We start from the raw sequence: 23,415 nt of genomic DNA on the forward strand, positions 1-23,415 counted from the left end.
TGTCTGTGTTTGTGGATGTGTACAGAGCTACAGACACCTGTCCACCGATTTCAATGAGATTTGGTACGTAGGTTCTAATCCATATATATCCAGGCATTTTTTTAATTTTTTCAAAATTTTTTTTAATGGTGATTTTTTTTATAAAAACCCTTAAAATATAGGAAAGATCAGATTTTCTCGACAACTACCCGAAATGATTTCGATAAAAATTTAGTATGTTATAGTCCTTTAAATTCTGAACAAAATTGAACAAATTCCATTTCTGTAAAAAATATGGTTCCAAAGTTATTGTAATTTATGTTATTTTCCCATAACATAACAAAATATTATACTCCTTTTACGTTGTTTAGCATTGTTTAAATGGAGAAAAGTGGTCATACATTACGAAAACAACACGTTTCTCTGTTACTATTTATCCAATCTTAACAAATAAAGTATCATTGAAAACTACATAAAATCTGCAAACTTTTTTGTCTCTTGCAATTTTTTTTTAGTAAATCTAACGGTTTTCCTGAAATTTGGCATCAAATATTTTAAATGGCCGCCATTTTTAAACGGTTAATGATTTTTTAGTATAATTTCTAACAATAATAGGTCTTAATAAGATTAACATTTTTGCAAAATATCAAAGCTGTATCTCAAACCTTTTAGGAGTTATTAATGTTTATGTAAAAAACACATAAATGCCGACAGTCGGTAAACTAGACACCACAGACCCATGTTCCTATGGTCAAATGTGTTTGTCTTGACCTAAGGAATAACGCTATATACAAGTGTCCAGAGAGTTACGGGACACCCTGTATAAAGAATTTTAGGGGAAAAGCCGGTTTTGATTAAAATTAATGTGTTATGGCCCTTATAATTTGAAACAAAAATAATGCAACCCCCCTTGCTGTAACAATTACGGTTCAAAAGTTATTGCAACTGTTGTGATTTATCCCTATAGAATATCATTGTTAGTCCCACTGCTTAGTGCTTACCCATGATAAAGGTTGTTTACAAGCTTATGGGAGAAAGTATTCGTCAGTTTGCTGATACCGTCTATATATAGAGTACACTTTATTGCTTTCCCCTTTGATGCTACTAATTTTATTGGGGGGAAAGAAAAAGGTTTAACTACTTCTTGTTGTGAGCTTGATAGAAATATTTTATTTTTTGAATTTTCAGTGATTTCTACGAACCTCTTATAATATCATTAAAGTTTCATTTTCAAAGACTTCTGTGACCCCCTAGAAAATGCATTAACTTTTCTGAGACTTTTGTGACTCCCTAGTAAAATCAGTGACTTCTGTAACCAGTAGACAGTCTGTGCTCTAATCCTCAACCTCAACTAAGCGTATGTAACTTACCCTCGTATATGGCAGGTATCTTGTTCTCAAAGTACAGCAGTGTAGGCAGGTGGTCGATGCCGTACTGCTTCGCCTCCTCCAGGTTGTCCAACCTGACCATGGTGATCCCTTCCTTGTCCAAGTCATCATCAATATTCTCCAGCTCATTCAAAACTCGGATGTCCTGTTTGTCTTCCTTGTCGTCTGTAACATCATGTTGATAACAGATAGTAAATCATTTAATGATTTTAAGATGTACTGTGTTGCACTGAAAACCTTCACACAATCTGAATATATATGTTATTGTTTAACTGTTTAGAGATAAGAAAACAAATACCCCCGCCGTAGCAAACATGCAGAATAAGCGAATTTCCTTCTACTTGGCTGGATTTCCACGAAATGATTCCTTTAAAATTGTCATATTTCTTTCCTATGTAAGAATCATTAATTATAATGAGTACTTAGGTTTCCTGCTACAGGGAAGACAGTAAGGTGCGTTTTTTATTGAAATATTGATAGCTTAGTATGAAGTAAACAAATTTTCCAAATTTCATAAAAATATGTCCATAGGCAGCTACTGTATAACAGTTTATATATTCTCCATAACTATAACATGGTTCAAATATATATGAATTTGAACGAATGGTGTTTTTTGCCTCTGGGGACCTCAAAACGAAAAAGTAAATCGGTCCCATATCCAGGTCTTACCATAAGACCTATGGTACCTAATAGCTTTTTCCCTATATGGGAAATTCGTAAAATATTCCCTATATGGGAAATTCGTAAATAGCCTATTCCCTATATGGGAAATTCGTAAATATTCTCTATAGGCCTATGGGAAATTTGCAAATATTTCCGCTAAAAATTCGCTAAAAACCTATCAAGGCTTGAGCAAACCTTAGAAAAGTCAAAGAAAAATGAACCGTGTACTTACAAAACAGGACGGCGAGGTAGTCCACAGATTCAATTAGTTTGTCTAGGATTTCGTCGGTGATGTCGGCAATCTCACTGTGACGTTTCTGGTGGATCAGCCAACTAAGGAGATCCTCCTCCTTGGTCAGATCACCTGCAACATCACTTTGAACAGTTACAACACTAGCCACCTTTACAGCAATAGTACTTACTATATAATGATATTACCTTGGTAATACAGGGTGACACACGGGAGACAGGCGGTTTTCATCTGCGCAGTACTGAAAGTGCGGTGGTAGGAGGTGGTAGTTGGCGTAGAGTGTGTAAAAATCACCCAAACTGTGAGTGTAAGTTATGTTTTTTATTCTCAATGACTTGTGTTGTGGCATAGTCAGCTGGCCAACAATGGACCTTTGTACACCAGCTGTGGCGAATCAAACCTTAAAACTGACTTAAGTAACAAAATTACTAGTGTGCAATAAAAAGCAAAGTCTTTGGTTTCATGAAAGCAAATCTGTAATAACTGTTTGAAGAAAGCTTCGTTTAGATTATGGCTGTAATTCTCCATGTAACAATTCTATTAAATGATGGTACAAGCAGTTCGAACGACTGAGAAGTCATCATATTGTCTAAAGGGTCCTCACCTCAGAAGAAACATAACTTACAACATCAGTTTAGGTGATTTTTACAGTATTTTCATAACAACTTTTCATAATTGATGACATTTTTCAAATTATTTGTTTGCAGTTACTGTATAAACTGTTTTAAATATTCTATTTAATGAAACAATTCCCATGTTTCTAAGTTTCTTGTTATTTATTTGTTTAATCTTTAAAAAATGTGTACAATAATTTATGACCACCCTGTGCATTTGAACATCAAGATACTTAAATAACTAAGAAAACAAATGTGAAATAATTAAATGGCTTACCATCATACAAATATGGAATGCGTTTTTCAAAATAAATAAGGGCGGGTAAGGTGTCAATGCCATATTCCTTGGCTTCGGCGTCATTGTCAATCTTTACGAAAGCAATGTCGTTTTGATCACATTCGTCGTCAATGTTCTCCAGCTCAGCCAGCACCTTCTGGCTCTTCTTTTGGTCTTTATCGTCTGGAATAAACATTTTAATCAGTAAGATATGATAAGAACAGCAAGAATTAAATATTCTGCTTCATTGAAAAATACAACATTATTTTGTTCTTAACGTTTGTATTACAATTAAACCATCCATACATAACTTGGAAGTTAAATTCTAATGTCAATAATCAAATTTAAGAACAAAATGTTAGATAGTTCAATGAAATTTTAAAATCATGCTGTACTAGAGTATGTTAATAGAATCTTAGTTCATATGGGAAGCATACAAATTATTTACTTTTTAGGATTGATGTTAAAAATGCTCAATGAACATTTTATAGAAAAATATAACATTGAAAGTTTGCTGAACTAATCTTTTGGCATGTCACTAAAAATAATGTAATCATAGGTCCACCATAACCACTATGTCTTTGGTGACGAGCAGTTGAGGTTAAAAAAACTGAGAGGGATGAAACCAGTAAGATCAAACCAAATCTAATACAATAATGTTAGTTACAATTGGAAAAATAATTAAAAAAACTATATCTTTAATGATCTTTGGCAATGTCACATAAATGATCTAACACTCAAGAATACTTGAATGATAACTGATACTTGGAACCATTCGGACAATCATTCACACTACCCTATATGTTATCATTTTTTATTGTTATCTACAAGAAGAACAATGTTCTGTGATAGTGTTGAACACTCAGGCAGTTTACAAGATGATGGCAAATCTTACAAAAGAGAGCAGCAACGTGTGACATCTTGGAGATGAGCATATCCAGCATCTCATCCGTCACATCCTCAATCTCATCATTGCTCTGTTGGTGTTCCAACCACTTGAGCACCTTCTCCTCCTCCTCCAGGTTACCTACAGGTTAACAACAAACACATAGCAATGAAATAAAACAACATTAAAATCAAATTTTTGACAATATTCCTCATCTCTTCTTTCCTGATGTTTCAGTGGGTGATGTACCTATAGTACGGCGGATTAGCTAACCTATTGTGCACTTTATGATAAAAGCACCAAATTTGGCACAGAGGTAAACCGATGTAATATGATCAAATTTAGATGTGGAGCCATCGGCCAACTGCCCCTAGCGGCCGTGGCGGCCATTTTCCAAAATGGCCGCTACTGTATAGAAAAATACAATAGAAGTAGGATAAAATTGTCAAAAAAAGTCCGATTTTGATGAAATTTGGCACAAACATGTAGGATAGCATCAGTGAGCTTGAACTAAAAGATCAGAATGATCGGACCATTGGATGCGATAGCACCACAAGTTTTATGGGAGTTGACATTTTTCAAAAATCGGGTTTTTGCATTTTTTACAATAAAATCTTTGAATGATGAAATTAGGACTTATTCCATGTTAAAGAGCTTAAAAAACAAACAATTTAGTTTTTTTGGATCATCAGCGTAGGTTAGATGGTTGTGGAGAAAATGTAAAATAATTACCTTAAAATTCCTCATGCTATTCTTATGGATACGTTGTCCTATTTTATTCTTATGGAGAATATATAAAATTACATATGAAGCTTATTTATGAATATATTTCGATGAAACTTGGTATTTGGCTTTATGTGGTTATAGTAAATAGATATTTGTTTAAAATACCCCAGTTGCAGCAAACCTGCATACTCAGCACAATGTGAAACCTGGCAATATATCAGCTACAATAGTAAAATGAATATATTTTAAGTTAGTGATTTTATCACTTTCTTGATAAAAATCGGTTAGACATTCACTGAGTACGTAGGTGTTCTGTTACAGGGGTACTTTTCGACATTTTTGCTTTTTGTTCCTGACTTTTGTATCTGTTATAAAAACGTCGTATCCGAGAAGTCAACGGTTTCCTTGGTCACAAGATGAGGGTTAAAATAAATGGACGGTGGCAGGACCAGAGGTTGCAAGGCTCATTGAAGAGTTTAAGTAATCTAACCAAGACCAGTCACAAAACACAAAGCATCACAACCAGTCCTCAAGTGTACAGACATCTTTCCAAAAAGACGTCCAGTCCATGATAAAAGTGATGAAAGACTTTGGGAATACATTTAAAGAAAATAGTCAAGATCTGTTGGTACTCAACACCAATGAAATCACACTACCTCAAGCTGTAGCTGACATGAACCTCTTCTCTCGTCTGTACATCGGATGCCAGAACCGAGATGGGAATCTAGACGAATTCTTCAGTTATGAAAACCAAGCTTTCCCTCCTGCACTATCGGATAGGGTTAGCATCCGGTTTGGTGTGAAGAGTGATCTTCTCGCATGTCTAGAAGACTTCAGTCCGCCTAGGTCTGAGATTCCTTCATCAAACTGCATTGTCCTAGACGGAGCAGTCATAATCCAACTGCTGAAGCCTGCTATGGCAAAGACCTTCAATGATTATGCCCAATAAGTATTTGTGCTTCACATACTCTCAAAGCTTCATCGCGCCAAACGAGGGCAGCCCTAGAGCAGCACTTTCGAAGAGCAGTAAACCAAGGCGGACATGTCTGGGGTCAGGCCCTGGTTCCTGCGCAAACACCGCCATCACCAATTGTTTTTCTTCAAAAACATTTTCCGACGCCCCTTGTTGATATCGTTGTCCGTGCCTGTTCTGTCATATAGTGGTATGACAAACCTTTCAATGGAGTGCATGGCGTCTTCAGTTACATGTTCTGGTGCAGTTGAGAGCTACGTGAGCGTCTGGAAGCTCAGGTAGCACTTCCACACTGCCCATGCTGTCCTCCTTCCACGTACGGCGAAGCAAGAGACCGTTTCATAGCCCGTCAACGCTTGGAACATCGGTAGAGCATCTGCCTTGTCAGGACCCAGAGCCCAAGCAGTCTCATGGGCCGCAAAGAAGCGGAAAGTCTTAACCCAGCCGAAGGACACCCACACATCAACTTCCGTTTTCAAGGTACTTGCCAGTGCCACTGCCAGGACAACAACATCGGTGTCAACTGTGCAGATGTGCATCGTCTTGTGGCCATTGTGAGCAGCGTGAGCGGCATGCAACACAATGCGGGTGTCGGCCACCGCGTGGTTGCAAGGAGCCAGTGATGAAGTATCCACAAGCGATGACTTTCTCAAGACATCATCTCCTTTAGTGATGAACAGCTCCTTGTGTGCAAGATGTAATGAGTCGTAGAGGACGTCAGAGAGGAAAGCGAACTGTTCTGTCTTGTTTTCTTCAACTCTGAGGAAGCTGGCCCAGTTGTTGGGTTTAGTTGAACCACCCACCACTCGTCTACCCCACTTCCCCGCCTGGCTCTTGCTGTACATTTCAACAAGTTGTTAATGTAGCTGTCCCACACTAGATCCAGTCGCGTGGTGTGATGAAGCTTTGAGAGTATGTGAGTATGTGAGGCACAAATACTTATTGGGCATAATCGTTGAAGGTCTTTGTCGTAGCAGGCTTCAGCAGTTGGATTATGACTGCTCCGTCTAGGACAATGCAGCTTGATGAAGGAATCTCAGACCTAGGCGGACTGAAGTCTTCTAGACATGCAAGAAGATCACTCTTCACACCAAACCGGATGCTAACCCTATCCGATAGTGCAGGAGGGAAATCTTGGTTTTCATGTCTGAAGAATTCGTCTAGATTCCCCTCCCGGTTCTGGCATCCAATGTACAGACGAGAGAAGATTGAGATGCTTTGTATTTTGTGACTGATCTTGGTTAGATTACTTAAACTCTTCAATGAGCCTTGCAACCTCTGGTCCTGCCACCGTCCATTTATTTTAACCCTCATCTTGTGACCAAGGAAACCGTTGACTTCTCGGATACGACGTTTTTATAACAGATACAAAAGTCAGGAACAAAAAACAAAAACGTCGAAAAGTACCCCTGTAACCGAACACCTACGTACTCAGTGAATGTCTAACCGATTTTTATCAAGAAAGTAATAAAATCACTAACTTAAAATATATTCATTTTACTACTGTAGCTAATATATTGCCAGGTTTCACATTGTGCTGAGTATGCAGGTTTGCTGCAACTGGGGTATTTTAAACAAATATTTATTTACTATAACCACATAAAGCCAAATACCAAGTTTCATCGAAATATATTCATAAATAAGCTTCATATGTAATTTTATATATTCTTCATAAGAATAACATAGGACAACGTATCCATAAGAATAGCATAAGGAATTTTAAGGTAATTGTTTTACATTTTCTCCACAACCATCTAACCTACGCTGATGATCCAAAAAACTAAATTGTTTGTTTTTCAAGCTCTTTAACATGGAATAAGTCCTAATTTCATCATTCAAAGATTTTATTGTAAAAAATGCAAAAACCCGATTTTGAAAAATGTCAACTCCCATAAAACTTGTGGTGCTATCGCATCCAATGGTCCGATCATTCTGATTTTTTAGTTCAAGCTCACTGATGCTATCCTACACGTTTGTGCCAAATATCATCAAAATCGGACGTTTTTTTGACAATTTTATCTTACTTCTATTGTATTTTGTCTATACAGTAGCGGCCATTTTGAGAAATGGCCGCCACGGCCGCTAGGGGGCAGTTGGCCGATGGCTCCACATCTAAGTTTGATCATATTACATCGGTTTACATCTGTGCCAAATTTGGTGCTTTTATCATAAAGTGCACAATAGTTTATAATATCCTAGCTAAACCGCCGTACTACTAGGACTTTGTCCTCTTTAACCATGTAAATTAAAAGCTTTGACTGGTACTGAGTACAGTCTATTGTGAATGTCGTGTATTACGAGTTTTAGCGACCTGTCGCAACTGTTTGTGAGGTTAAGGTTGTTTGGTTAGGAGGTGGGTTTGTCGAAGGCTGACGGTAGTTGATGTATCAGTTGATTGATTGTTGAGGGTTTGGTATATCAGAAATCTTTTCTATCCTGAGCATTTGTTATATATAAGTTTCACTAGCATCTGTTTCATTATAAGTTTAAAATATTTTTTGTCTGCCTTTTTCCTTGTATCAATGACTGCCTTTCCTATGACAATGATTGTTAAGCAACAATTATTTTGGTGGTCATGATCCTGTCACTGAATAAATCACATGTTTAAAGGAAATTAAATCACAACATTGATTTGAGGGGTTAGTTATATAGTTAGTCTCCAAAGGTAATTTAGTTCCTAAAACTTAGTTTTTCTACATGTTTATCTTCCATAATATGGCGTCCAACCTCTGACAAAAATAACACGTTCACAACCGCAATAGTACTAAATTTGTCATTCATATGGACCAGCGACGGCCGGTTTCTACCAATAGACCGGGGCTATAGAATGCCCTGTGGGCTGGCTCACGTCAACGAGCAAAGTGGTTCCACTGCCGTGTGGCTGTGACGTTCCGCGCAGACTCCAAGGGTCGAGCTAGTGCGTGGCCCATGTACAAACTGCTCATTTACACGCTTCCCTACAATTACACAATTCAGTTGTCCGTATGAAACTTATATCGTTGTAATCTGCATTAACTACAGAGTCTAATGGTGAACAAATATTTTAGTTATGATCAATAATAAATTTTTTTAAGCGAAAAACCCATAAGGATTACAAACTTGTAAATTTTGTTTTGTGATAGGAACAAACTTTGAGCAAGAAAATTGTTTATTAATAGTTCTACTTCAATAAATAGTCTTCAAATTCTCAATAAAACCAACGGGTCGTTTATAATTTCATCCCGAAGTGGCGAGTGACACAACTTCACGTTCCATCGCTCATGCCCACACCATGCTGATTGTAGCATGATATTCAAAAAATGTTAGTCTATATTAAAGAATACATTATTTTTGTAATTATTGTAAAAAATGATTATCTTAAAAATTGAGTAGAGTAGGCCTATAGGGTATGGGCTTGGAATATTACCATGGATAAAACGTACTCCCTTAGTAGATTTGTCATCCTTATGGAACAGCTGAAGCTAATTTTATTGTTAGTTCTGTATGTCTGACTGTAGAGGTTGTGTTTTGTTTACAATTAGTTTCTTGTTATTTCAGTCATTCAAAACCTCATTTAACCAAATAAAACGATATAATTATAAACAATAAATGGTCTCCTAGTTATATAACCAAATAGGAATGCACAAATCTAGAAACAACATTTTGTCTTCCCCAGCGATCAGTAGGGTTCTGCAGGTCCCTGAATTTTTCGGGCCGGGTAGGACCAGTGGAAGGCCCGTAAGACTTGGTCGGGTCAGAGATTTGTTCGGGCCAAGATCGGGTTGGGCCAAAAAAAAAAAATAATAACTTATTTTCAAAGAAACACTCTTATATTATATCTATTATTGCAGAGGACTTAAAATGTTCAAATGAAAATCAAATATTAAGTTTTCTCACGTTTAAGAATAAAAGACACAGCAAAGCAATTCAGCTCTGCCACTAGCCACTTCATAAACAATAATTGAACAAAAAATAATCTACAACTACTATAAATGATGACAACAAATAAAAAACACTTTATTAATATAAAAACCTATCCTGCATAGTTGTAGTATCATTCCACAGTATGCAGAATAGGCCTATGTGTTAATTAAAATAAGTTTCTCATTTTGAGCCATCGTATGTGTATGCCTTGCGTATTTTTATGTTAAAACTATTGCCAATAAACCAAGCTAGTACTGTTTAATTTTGATAATAATTAATGACATAGTGTTTTGAAACTAAGACCTAAACAGGTTTTAAACACTGATCTGCTTGTTGGATAAATATGTAACAGATTTTGGATCGCCAGAAACAATTTTCTAAGATTGAAACTCAAAATTTAAAATCTAAACCCATCAGAAAACTTTTGCTTAGCATATTAAGTCTTCATAAAAAAAATTAAGCTAATTTTACAGAACATTCTCCCTCTACAGTGGTTAAAAAACTAAAATATCTAATTAAACTTGTTATAGTGTACCTAAAAGATATATTTAACCCTTTGAGCCCTAGCCTCTGATATATCAGATGCAAAACCATAGACAAATAGAATAAATATAGACCGTCAGCTGTGCTGGGGTTAGCGTAAGTTCCGGCGTCCACCGCAAGGTTTGCCTTGTAGTTACGGCGCACACCGCTGCAGCATCTGCTGGTCGCATACGGCTCCTGCGCTCCTGGCCTGTAGCGGTGTGTGCCGTAATTACACGGCAAACCTAGCAGTGGGTGCCGGAACCTTCCTTTGACAGTCTATATTTATTCTATTTGTCTATGGCAAAACTAACATAACTTTTACAACTCATCAATACCTGATAAGAGCTGAAACCTAGGATTTAGGATTTAAGTTTGGAACTATCACACTTGGTCATAGACAGCACCTCAAAGTTGAAGTCGGAAGTTGATGGGAAGTTGCACCTCAAGTCAGGCATTTTACTTCTATTTGCCAATCTTTACTGAACACCGGTTACAGCCTTTTTTCATTTTTATGTCCATAAGATGAGTGAAAAGCATACCGTAAAAAAATAGGCAAGATTAAATCACCGAATAATTCACGGAGTTCAAAGGGTTAAACAGCATTCAGTTACTAGTTTATAACTTTGGTGGTCAGAGTGTGTAAGTGTGTTGTGCCCAATTTGCTTACTGCACCTTCATACATCATTGGAATGCCCTTCTCGAAGTACATGAGGGCCGGGATTTTCTCAATGCCGTATTCCTTTGCCTCCTCTGTGTTGTCGATCTTGACGAACACAATGCCCAACTTGTCGCATTCGTCATCAATGTTCTCCAACTCGTTGAGAACACGCTGAGACTTGCGATCGTTATTGTCGTCTGCAATGAAAGGGAAAGTTATAAACAATTACTTGTCATACTGCAGCAAAAATAGCCGTTTTCATGCGTGTTGCGGGTCTAAAGTAGCTCTTTTTTTTCCTAAGGGGATAAAAAATCTGATGGAGTCGATAAATTTAAGCAGTACTTTGCTCACTTGTTAACTTCAATTGTGAGCAATGGATTGTATTGAAAATGTAGGTTACATCTAATGTAGATCATTGTTGCATTGTTCCGGAGCGCATTCAATTTTGTTTACATTGAATCTAGAATCTAAGAAGATGGATGACGCGGGGAAACAGTTTAATGCACTGAAAGCTAAGGAAATTTAAGAAAACTATAAATATATCAATATCAATAGTTTGACCAATAGATATCTATCTATAGTACAATGAACACAAACAAAATCAAAATAGAAAAAAATATTCAATGTCTTACTTAACACCTGCTTGCCACAGTAGCAATATAAAAAATAATAATAGGAGTAATTTTGGGAGCTTACCTTTACACACAAAGTATTTTATTCATCTAGTAACTTAATTTGCTTAAATAATTATGTAATATGACTAACTTATATATGAAATACTTAGAGAGATATGAAAAACTTAATTCATCACACAGACTAAAAGTGTCTTTCCAACCCACACTCATTTTTCGAGTTTAATTTGAGCTTGTATTGAAAAGATGTTGCACCGATTTACGCCCTAGTAATGAAATATACTATTTTTGACTCTGCACAGATAACAGCAGTTTTTATGGGTTTGGGGCTGAGTCCTAAAAAATCTACAAATTAATAATGCCTATTCTATTCTATGGTATTCTATAAATGCCTAGGGCATAAAATAGTAAGGTTGAGTCAAAGACATCAGCTGTATATATCTTCTTTTGCAAACAGATTTTGACAAAGATAATACTTCTAGTAAAAATATGCATGATCATGTTGATACTCAAGTTTGCTTGTGTCATGTTAAAATGTATATTTTATTATAATAAATTTAAGTTGATGAAGTGATACCTAATAAGCGGTTTGTGTTGTTGGAAACCTTTTTTAGAGCTAATTATAAGACAAGCAATATTTGAAATGTTCAGTTTGTGAGGTTTCTGAGCTTAAAGAAGGGTGGAAAAAACACCAGAAGCTAAAATTTGTTTTGACCCTCCAGGATACTGGAGCCTTGGATTAGCCTTGGCTGTTAAAATAGAGCTAATGTCGTAATGAATCAATCTAAATATCCTCGTGGTGAAATATACTTTTTTTATATAGAGCTGTCTGATGTGCATTCGGATGGTTACAAATGCTAAGTATTAAATGTGATATTATATAAAAAAGTAAATAAGCCTAAAACACTTACAAAACAATACAGTGAGGGTCTTTCCCTCCTTGACCAGCCGGTCGAGCATTTCGTCCGTCACATCCTCAATCTCATCACGCTCCAGCTGATCTACCAACCACTCCAAGATCTCATCCTCATTCTCAATGTCACCTGCAGTAGGAACACAGCATGAAAACACACAAATACAAAATGTCACAGGAACTTGGCAATAATAACATATGCAAGTAAGTAACCAAAATTGCTAGACAGAAATGGCGAGTGTTTGTTTACATGAATATGGACGAAGTGTAAAGTATAGTGAGCAAATGTGTTGTGAGTTATATGAAGTTTGAACATGAAAATGTCAAAACAGAATGGATCAAAACCAGAGATTATATTTTACAATTTGTATGTATAAAATGCAGGTTAAAGCTCACACCTACAAACAATACAATAAAAACCATTTTCTTTACTTACCATCATAAACGTTCGGAATCTGTTTCTCAAAGTAGACGATGGAGGGGATCTCGTCAATACCAAAGTCTTTGGCTGCTTTGACATCGTCAATCTTAACGAACTGGATGCCGTGCTTGTCACAATCATCATCGATCTTCTCTAGCTCTCCCAGCACCTGCATCGATTCTTCATCATCATTGTCATCTGGAAATCGTTCACTGCTAAACACCTGGTGGATAAATTTCAACTCAACTGTGAGCAAGAGTCAGATCCACTATTTTTGTATCCTAACAATTTCATTGCTCGGTGGCTTTCATTGATTAAGTGGTTAAAGTTTTGTTACATTTTTTAAATTTATTTTTTGGAGGGAAAGTCTCTTGACTTAGGAATATAGGCATAATCACAATGAATTCAGCTTCCATCCTACTACAGTACTTCATTCTGATGAAGCACCTTTGGAGGGACGAAATATTGAAACAAATGTGAGTTAAACTTTGTTGTGTGCTTTCAACGGCCTAAAACTCGTTTCTGAACTGAGTTAGTTGTGTATAAATAAATTCCTTCTTCCTAGAACACACAAACTTCAGTGACAGTTTCAATCAGGAATCAGTAGTAAATTTTAAGTAAAGAAACAGCTCAATGTTAAGAAACTAATTTAAATCATATACTGTATGACCTAAACCTAAACGGATTATGGTTATTTGGCCTTTGGGTATGATGAGTTGTAATGTTACAACAAATGAACACACCTTTTTCTTTGCTGTTTTTCTCCCCACTAGGTCCTTTCTTTAATTTAAACTCATACCCATTGCAAAGTACGGATTAAGCTTCAGGTATAAAAGATATAAATGTTTAGTTGTAGGTACCGTAGTTTAATGACAAAAGTTGACAAAAAAAGAGTTTTATTCGTTTTCGTAATTTCTTCGTCTGTCTATGTGTGTTTATGTATGTACTTTTAGTAGGAAACAATGACAAGGATTTCACCATCCAACTGCGATGTTTTGACAATGGCCGATACAAGCCGAAACATGTAGACCACCTTCAATAAAAATTAGCTGTTTGTCGGATTTATAACGTATGTAACCTATTTATCATACAAAAGTTGTTCTGAAAAACTTATATATTTTAGAGATACGCTAAGTAATAAAGACATTTTTATTTATTTATTTATTTATTTACCGGTACACTAGTTTCCAAATACTCACAGAAGAGGACAACAAGATTATCGATGGATCCAATGAGAGTTTCCAGAGTTTTGGCGGTCACATCCTCGATGACGTCTTCCTCGTCTCCGGTTGATTTGTTCTGTACAAGCCACTCCAGCACATCTTCCTCACGGGTCAGCTCACCTACAATCAACAACAATATAAAACAATTTTGTTGGATATTTTCAGTTGAGATACAGTAAAAGGTTTATAAAACGCAACTTCTTACTTTTTACGTAAAATTAAATTTTCCATAATTCATTCACACAGAAAAACCAAGGGCCACAAGACACCTACTCACGCTTAACCTCTAATTTATAATACGCCATTTACAAAAATAATTTTTTAAACAAATCCGGTAATGGTAAATAGTTTTGTAAAACAGGTTTTTCAAAAGTTTTTGCTTTGCTCACCACGTTTTATCCAGAACCCTTCTATCGGGGATAGAACGTACTAAATGTATAGCAATCAAAGCAGTTTTAATTTGTCTACCAAACTTCTTACCTTCATATATGATGGGTATCTGATGTCGGTAGTAGACCAGTTTCGGCAGCTCTCCTAGGTTGTATTCGTCTGCTAGGTCTTCATCGCAGATCTTCACGAAGCCAATGCCCAGTTGATCCGCCTCGTCATCGATGTTCTCCAGTTCTTGCAACGCCTTCTGACACTTCTTGCACTGTGGTTTGTCTAAAATAAATATTGTGTAATAATACACAATGTAAACAACAAGAGCCCATCTGTGGCCTGTAAACACCCGAGAGCGAGATTCTGAAATATCATGATATTATCAAATGATACACCACTATGGTAATTTTTGAATTTTAATGTTTAATGATTTGCCTATTTCAAGATGTAGTTCATTGTATATATATGAGTTTAAGTTGAGATGACTGAAATGCTAATGACATTCACTTGATTCAAGACTAGCAAAGATTTTCTTGTTTAAGAAAATTTTAAAACTTGAAAAATATTTGTATAGTCCACTGTCAAATGTACACCCGTGTGCTCCTTGATGAGGCAGGTGTGGAAGTAGTCTTAATCTCTTCGTTTGACCTTTGAGAAATACAATTTCGATGGTGGCACTCTTGGAAATGGTGCGTTTGGACGCTGTGGGTAAAAACAAAATGGCCGCCATTTAAAATGTTTAAAGTCAAATTCCATGAAAACCAGGTATTAAAACAAAATTTTGCAACACATTATTTAAAGTCCTTTTTATTACAAATCGAATGACACTTTATTTGCGAAAATCGGATAATAAATAAAAAAGTTATGTAACTTTTATTATAAATAGTAGTTATCAAAATGGCAGTCATTTTGAAATCACAAAGTTAAATTCCATAGAAACTAGTGACAAAAACATAATAAAAGTAACATAACTTTTTTATTTATAATCCGATTTTCGCAAATAAAGTGTCGTTCGATTTGTAATAAAAAGGACTTAACATATTGTGTTTCAAAGTCTTGTTTCAATTGCTGGTTTTCATGGAATTTGACTATAAAGAATTTTAATGGCCGCCAATTTGAAATTCCAAGAGCCTGATCAAAGATTTTTTCGGAGAATGTTTATAGTTGTAGACTTAAAGTTTATACCAAGTTTCATAAAAATATCTCTAAGGGCTTTTGAGTTATGAATTATTTTCAAAAAATACAAAATGGCGGAATTCGGCTTAACTAAGCCGAAATCGAAACAATGTTATACAACATTTTCTTCTTATTTTTGCACATAGAATCTGAATCTGCATAGCCCATCACGCTTTACTGAAACACCCTTTATTACTTTTTGAAATATTTAACTGTCCTGGGACATTACATCCACCCTGATTAATTTTATTTATGAAAAATATAAAATTATGTTTTATGAAAGAATGGTTGATCCTACATAAAAACTGTAATAATCTTTTTTGTGCAGATTTAAAATAGCTACATTTTGGTATCAACAATTTTCATAACTCTAACGGTTACTGATATAAGTAAGAAAACAAGTTTGCGATGGCGGCCATTTTGTTTTTTACCCACAGCGTTCAAACGCACTATTTTCAAGAGTGCCACCATCGAAATTGTATTTCTCCAAGGTCAAACGAAGAGATTAAGACTACTCCCACACCTGCCTCATTAAGGAGCACACGGGAGCCTGTATATGTACATTTGACAGGGGACTAGTAGAGAAAAGCATTCTTTATAAAAAATGTGGTACAATTTGTATGGATTCCACAGGATTGCGGTTAAACAAAAAATACAGTCTAACACAAAAGTAATTTTATATTAAATATTATTAACAAAACTCAAATATACTTAGGCACCAACATAATATCATTGCTGTTCATGATATATTTTTTAATGTCAAATAATGTTAAATTTTACTACTAAACAAATTAGAACATCGTTAATATTTAAAAATCTTTGTGATTTTACAGCTTATTAGCAGAGATTATCAAACTCATTGAGTAAAAAATGGTATTTTAAAAATCAAAAATACTGTTAAAGCAAAATTGATAAAATAATAATCCAAAAGAGAAGAAAAAATTATTAATACTTTGCAAATATAGCAGTAGGGCACAAGCGATTTGCACAAGCAGAAGATCACCAAATATGTGATTTGAAGTATTGAAAATAAAAACTAAAGATTTAAATTTGAAATAGATGCGTGGTCAGATCATAGCATACAATATCAACTTTAAAAACCAAACCAAAATTAAAATAAGTCATGAACTGCTTTGCCAGCGAGTATTGCAGCCTTCCTCACACATCAATTTTGGCCTCAGTTCCTACGAAGTATTGAATACGACCTTTTCATGCTAAAACTGAATCCCACCATTCGCTGCATCCAGTTTGCCCAAGCTACTCAACAGGTGCTAAATCCAAATACAGGATGAAAGTGATAAGTCAGAGTGATATGTAGGAACGTACAGGAACTACTGAGGACTACTAGTGACTACTTCTACGGAGACAAGAGACGCAAGCAAGAGAGCAAAAGAGACAGAGAGAGTGAGAAAGAGAGAACCATGAAGAGAGCTTACTTACTAGAGCCAGGGCCAGGACCACACATGTCTGGACCTAAACATGTAATGGTTAGAACAAGCTGTGTACATAGCCAACACCTAACAACTTTCTGGAACTGTGCACATATAAATTGATTTTCAAGCCCTTTCCAAAATGAAAATAGTAAAAATCAGAATATATATTTATTTTTTTTTAATAGGCATGTTTCAAAACCAAATGTTATGTGTGTGCAAAATGTGTAAACTGTACTAACTACAGTATAACATTTAAATAAAGGATAATAAAATAATACAGCAATAAAATCTGTACAGTAATAGTTGAAGAGGCTGTGCGGGTTTAGTAGTGCCATGACTTTTCGCCGTGACAAAGTCGCCAAATTACTCGTAATTTTCAAACAGGGAAAACTATTAATTTAGCAACAGGAGTAAAGAATTAACATGTATCCGTTTGGAAGATCATAAGTCCAGAAGGATTGAATATTTAAAAAAAACCAGTACCTGCTACCTGTTAGAAAATGTCAATTAATCTTTAAGTTTATCACAGTTCCAAGAAAGAAACTAATTTTCAGTTTTGCTAATAATAAAACAAACATATAAAATTATTTACATTCTAAACTAAAAAGTAAAAACCATACTACCATGATGACAAAATTCTAAACACTAGATTAAATTAGAGACTGCTAATTCAAGTTGTAAACTACAAGTTGTAAATTTGAATACACAGAACTAAAAACAGTATACCAGTGTTCAGAATTGGCTTTTCACAGCATGGGAGTTTGTGGTCAGAACAAATTGGTTTATCAAAACTTACTGCGCGATTAAATAGGGTTGTGCGATGCAGGTTTTTTTTTCGATTCAAAGAACTTCGATTCGAATCGATGGGATTTTATGCAGCACGGCATGATTTTCTTTCAAAATTATTTACAACTTGTGATTCTGTAATGGAATATTTACCTTAGAAAAAGGTCAAAGTAAAAAAAAATACTAAATAAAATGTTTTATGAACTATCCTCTAAGTTGCTGACCTAACCTTCTGCTGATGGACACTGCTAATTTTATGGTTGGCCTAAGAAAATCCAGACTTCACTAACAATTTAGAATATCTATTTGATAGGTAGATCCATGATATTATGTAATAAATAAATATGAAATAAAAATTAAAAATAAAAATGTTGTAATTAATAAAAGTGTGTGTTAAACATAAAAAAATACAGAGATCAGTAAGAAGGCTTACCAAAAAGTTAAAACTTATTAATTAAAACTTAAAATTGAACACTTTATAATAAAACATTACTTGATAAATTAACTGTGAAATAAATACATTTTTAAATAGTCTAAAATTATAAATTAGTATTATATATGCATCGGGATGTAATCGATGCATCAGGACCAAATCGATGCATCGAATCAAATTGAATCGGATAAAGGTTGGATCAGCATGCCATGATGCCGTAGCGTGTCGCCAGTCGACAAATGTTGCAAACCGACAAATGCTTATGCCTAAACTTGCTTTAGAAGCTAATCCATCAATATACTTGAGCATTGTACATAATTTAGTGTAGGCCTACATTAGATGATGATTTATAAAATGTCAAGAGATTAATTTTGGTCTTAAAATAGCCAACACCTAAGTTAACCAACATTTGTTAAAAAGTTGAATATACTAATAAAAGTTTGATAATAATTTGTCTCTTTACTGAGATCTTCTTGCTAAATAAAAAAATGTAATCGTTTTCAGTCGGAAAGTCCCGAGTGTTCGGAAAATTGTAACTTATTACATTTTAAGTTCCGGTTCTGGTTTCGGAGCGAGTCCAAGTTCTTGCAGTGACTAATACTTCAAAGGAAGGAAGGTGAGGAGATTTTCTTACTGCTGATAGCCTTTTTTGAATTCAGCGTGAAAAATACTGGGTATTTTCTATAGTTTGGGCCGTTTAGGGGAACCAAACAAATTGTTATAAACTCTTCCTTCTCATAATTTCAGTAAACTATGATACTATTATTTTAATAGAAGTTAAATAGATGTCAAGAAAAAATAGACTACAAATTACCTTTAAATAAGTCCATAGAGACACATAAAACCTGTCAATTTCCTTAATAATTCCTGGCAAATGCCCTATCTTTTTATAAGACTACAAATTAATATTTTTGGGATAGATTTACATTGACCAAAGAATACTCTCCAAGTATAGTGTAGTGATAAAGTTTCCCGAGCAAAGCTCGGTCTTTAGGTACTATAGTATTTAATTTTGAACTGAAACTGAATCATAGAGTTGAGATGGAACTCAAATTTAGGTATAAGCAGCAAGAACTTGCTAGAGTAGGAAATCTTTATTAAATAAAAAAATATACTTTAGCACAAGTAAATTAATTTGAACAGATACAATTCATAGATTAAAATTGAGATATTGGATTTACACAAATGTCGTTTTTTAATGGTTTTTATGTAGTTTTAATGGACCAGTTTTACCTCCTTGCTGCTATATTTTAAGCAGTTTTATTCTTGAATGATTATAACACACTAGTTAGTTGTCAAAGGAAACTAAATATCTGTCAAGAAAATCATATAACACAAGTCACAACTAAACTATACACTATTGAAGTCAGTATACACTATACACTAAACTAAACCTTGTACTTACTAATCAGCACTAACACAGAGAATACATTCCACTATTCGGTAGTTCCAATAGCTGCAAAGCTTCCCTAAATCTGTTTGTTTAAATATATTGTTAGCAAGTTTTGAAATATGTTTGCTACCCAGTATAAAGAGTAGTGGGGTGGGAGTTAATTTCAAAAGAATGATTCTAATTTTAGTCAGATGAAATGATATTTTGTTTTCAATTTTAGTTTTGGCTCCAGATTAGAATGAACTTAAAACTGACAAAAGAATATTGAGAAGTAGTCTAAGCTAGTCAGCCAAAAAGGAGAAATGTAGAGTCATTCCAATAATAAGAACATAATATTACCTCAAACTTGGCAAATTGTATTTAGTGATTTAAATTATTGTCGGTCAGGGTAAAGTTTCTGTTATAAAATAATTTGAACCTGTTAACATGACAATAGACAGATAGCAACATTTTATCCTTAAATTATCTGAAAACAAATGTTATTTGGAATGATAGCGGTTTTATTTCGAGCTTATTTATTTAAAATGTGAATATACTCTAGGGATTGCTAATATTATGACAAAAGCTGAGAATCAATCAGCAATCCTATTGCAATTGCTCGTATTGTATACGTGTTTTTTGACCTAAATCGCATCACGAGCTGTCTGCAACATGTAACGGCTATTTTGCTTGTAATAATTTCCTCAAGCTCTTAAAAACTCTTCTCTAAAAACTAAACATATCTTACTGCTTCATTGTTTCAACCTTTTATAGCGTAATTATTATTATTTTTCTCTGCCTTTGTGTTTAGTAATTTAAATGTCCCATTGATCAAATTTGGTATTTCATTGTTCAAACCTTGTTTGAGGGAGTGAGAACACTCTTATTTGTGAAAATTAGTAGGGGAAAACTAGAGTAGTTATAGTGCTCGCTGGTTCGATCCTGAGTAAAGTGTGTAGCTTTTTGATGGTTTGAAACTGGGTCCAACTGTAATTGATCATTGGGATTTCAATTAAATTGTCCTGACTAATGAAACAGCTGATCTTAGTCAATAACAAAGCTACACAAGGCATCATAATTGGGTTAAATACGCACAAAGGTGATGAGCCCATCTCAAATGAATATGAATAGAGATTATGTTTGACAAAATAATAGTCAACATGTAGGAAGTGTCTGACAAATTTAAAACTGTACAAGACAATTGCTTATCCCAGAAAATCACATAAGCCAGCTGATTATATATTTTTTACCCAAACAGGAATGTTCCCTCTTCAGTGGGCCAAGAATGATTAAAATATCCATCTCTTCAAGGCAATCCTATTACATGATTTTTTTAACAAAAGTGCTAACAGCTCCACCAAACAAAAAGACTCACAAAATAGAACAGCGACGTAGTCAGTGTCCTCTACAATCTTCAAGAGGATTCTGGCGTTGACGTCCTCTATCCTGTCGGGTAGATCCATCGCTTCCAGACTTGTCAGGAAGTCCAGGACACCCTCCTCGTCCATTAGATCACCTAGGAAAATGAACAGGAATAGTTAGTACTATCATATTTGTGAAAACATCTGCAAACTAGTACCTTGTACACGTTGTGTCAGCGCTGTCTTTCTACTGTGGGCGGGGCAATGTTTCATCAAACTAACAAGAACCCCAATGATATATGTAAAAATATTTCTGCATATACTGGAAGTATTCTGTAGTATTCTGTATATACTAATTTTAATCTATCATGATTTTTTTCTATTAAACAAGGAAACATCAATAAAGGTGATGAAGAGTTTCTTTAAATAGAGCTTTTATACATTCATCTCTAAAAAATATTTTCCACTTAAACCTTTAATGGAAACCCCGAGACAGATACTAGTTGTGATTGGAAAGGTTCACGATTAACGTAATTTCTACAAAAAGTTAAATTGATCTGACACAGATTTAGTAGGACTAACCTTATCCACAACGGCACACCGAAATTCCCCCACATACCATCTCGACCAAAAGGGTTTACTAATCCCCTAATCAAAACTCCCCTGCGAGGGTGGCAGGTACCTGAGCCCACCTGAGGTTTGTTATACCGCGTAATTACTCAGGAATGCTCCAACCCCACCCTTTAAACGACATAACAAAGAGAACTACAAAATATTTTACCCAAAAATATGTATTTCAGTTTTGCTTAGGGTTTCAAACCGAGTATTACTCTGTGACTCTGTGGGGGAAAAATTTGTATTTGTAAATAAAATCCTCCATTGAGTATACCAGTCTTGCTGATTTCCAACCTTTGATTGTCACTTTACATGTTCTTTTGAGGTAATTTTAGTTTGTGTTCCTTAAGGGGCCTAATGAAAAAATAAAGTGGTCCTGGGCTTATGTCTTATGTCTTCCCTTACAGGGTAATAACTTCTTTCCCTACTCGATAATAAAATTAGTAAATATCTTATCGCAAGCGGATGCCCCCCCCTTTTGGATCCTTTCAGCGGGTTGAATGAAAAAAGTACAGGTTTTTCAACGGGCGACTTCATCATTTTATAACAAAAATACTACCGGTACTGATGCAGTCGTCACAAAATTTTGATAGCTTTTAGAACATATATTTGTTAAGCATATTTATAAGATCAGTAATTTTAACATTCTCCTTGTCATCCTATTGTTGATAATTACAGTGTGTTCCGCCAGATGGCAGTGTATGCTAAAGTTTTCGGTTAAAATGACTGAACTTTGACAACCTGTTGTAGCAGAACGACTGAACCGATTTTAATCACTTTAACGTCATTCGACGTGGAATTTAATGTTCGTTTGAAAAGTATGGAAACACTTTGAGTTATAAGCAAAAAACTAAAATATGAGCAAAATCGCCCTAGTTTTTGCCTCCCATACACTAAGCTCACTTCAGAATCCGTCACAAACTCATTTTTAGCTTGTTTAGGATCTGCAGAGCAGATTAAAACAATTGCCAGCTTTCCCCCAATTTTTAGGAGCTAGCTACAAGTCTAATTTGCCTGGGCTAATCTCCAGCAGAATCAGTCATAATACTAAAACAAACAGCTGCTAGACAGTTACGGTTGTAACAGAAACATGTGAATGTATGTCATGTGGCAGTTTGCCCAATCTGCAGTTTAACGTTTGACATTTGTACACGGATCAAATTAATAGTTTTTCTTCCGCTTGGCACTGATGTAAAATGTGCAATGTCATATGTGTTTGTTGCTTTCAAATTGCTTTATCTTTTCATCTACCTGTACACTTTTTATTGATTTGGCATGTTTATAGAGCCTCTATAGTGAATGGGCCCAGACTTAGGTCTTATGGGAGTGAAAGGAAGAGAAAGATTCCCTAGCAAGGAATGTGGGAGAGTCTAAATACCTCTTGGGCCCATAGTCACGTGCAAACTGTCATGTATTCTTAGAATTGTTATGTTAGGATTAAGTATGTGGTTGGCAAAAAAAACTAAATGATTTATACTTAGTGTAAAAATAAAAATATTATATTAAAATCAATAAATTTTATTTTATCAGCAATGATGTTATCAAGTTTTGGTTATGACAGCATAGGCCTACACATGCTATAAAAGATGAGTTGAGTGATGCTTGCTTGTATTAAGGAATAAACAAACATTGAACACATCTGACTACACTAGCCATAAAAACATTCTATGTTTAGCTGTTCAACCAAAAGTTCCAATGTGCTAATCAAAGAATGCCATGGATAGCAAAATAGAACCAAACCCAAGAAATGAAATGAAATGAAATGAAATGCTTGAAATGAAATGAAATGCTTGAAATGAAGAAATGAAATGAAATCAAAGAATGCCA

General features: G+C 35.0%; 1 protein-coding gene across 9 annotated transcripts in view; it reads right to left on the reverse strand.

The window, feature by feature from the left end:
- Positions 1 to 23,415, reverse strand: part of LOC128989922 (uncharacterized) — a 147,024-nt gene that overhangs the window by 48,169 nt on the left and 75,440 nt on the right. For 6 of the 9 annotated variants that reach the window (XM_054412064.1, XM_054412062.1, XM_054412060.1 and 3 more), the window contains exons 3-13: positions 20,988 to 21,128; positions 17,029 to 17,061; positions 14,512 to 14,694; positions 14,008 to 14,151; positions 12,824 to 13,006; positions 12,386 to 12,517; positions 10,857 to 11,039; positions 4,067 to 4,198; positions 3,172 to 3,354; positions 2,263 to 2,394; positions 1,350 to 1,532 (exon numbers count right to left, since the gene is read on the reverse strand). In XM_054412064.1, coding sequence (XP_054268039.1) covers positions 1,350 to 1,532; positions 2,263 to 2,394; positions 3,172 to 3,354; positions 4,067 to 4,198; positions 10,857 to 11,039; positions 12,386 to 12,517; positions 12,824 to 13,006; positions 14,008 to 14,151; positions 14,512 to 14,694; positions 17,029 to 17,061; positions 20,988 to 21,128 — 1,629 coding nt within the window. The remainder of the gene's footprint in view (positions 1 to 1,349; positions 1,533 to 2,262; positions 2,395 to 3,171; positions 3,355 to 4,066; positions 4,199 to 10,856; positions 11,040 to 12,385; positions 12,518 to 12,823; positions 13,007 to 14,007; positions 14,152 to 14,511; positions 14,695 to 17,028; positions 17,062 to 20,987; positions 21,129 to 23,415) is intronic. The other 3 variants (XM_054412065.1, XM_054412061.1, XM_054412059.1) reach the window with 1 other exon arrangement.

The sequence above is a fragment of the Macrosteles quadrilineatus genome, unplaced genomic scaffold (assembly GCF_028750875.1).
Source record: "Macrosteles quadrilineatus isolate MER2022 unplaced genomic scaffold, UCM_ALF_1.0 Scaffold_3__2_contigs__length_128488019, whole genome shotgun sequence".
In the NCBI taxonomy this organism is placed as follows: Eukaryota; Metazoa; Arthropoda; class Insecta; order Hemiptera; family Cicadellidae; genus Macrosteles; species Macrosteles quadrilineatus.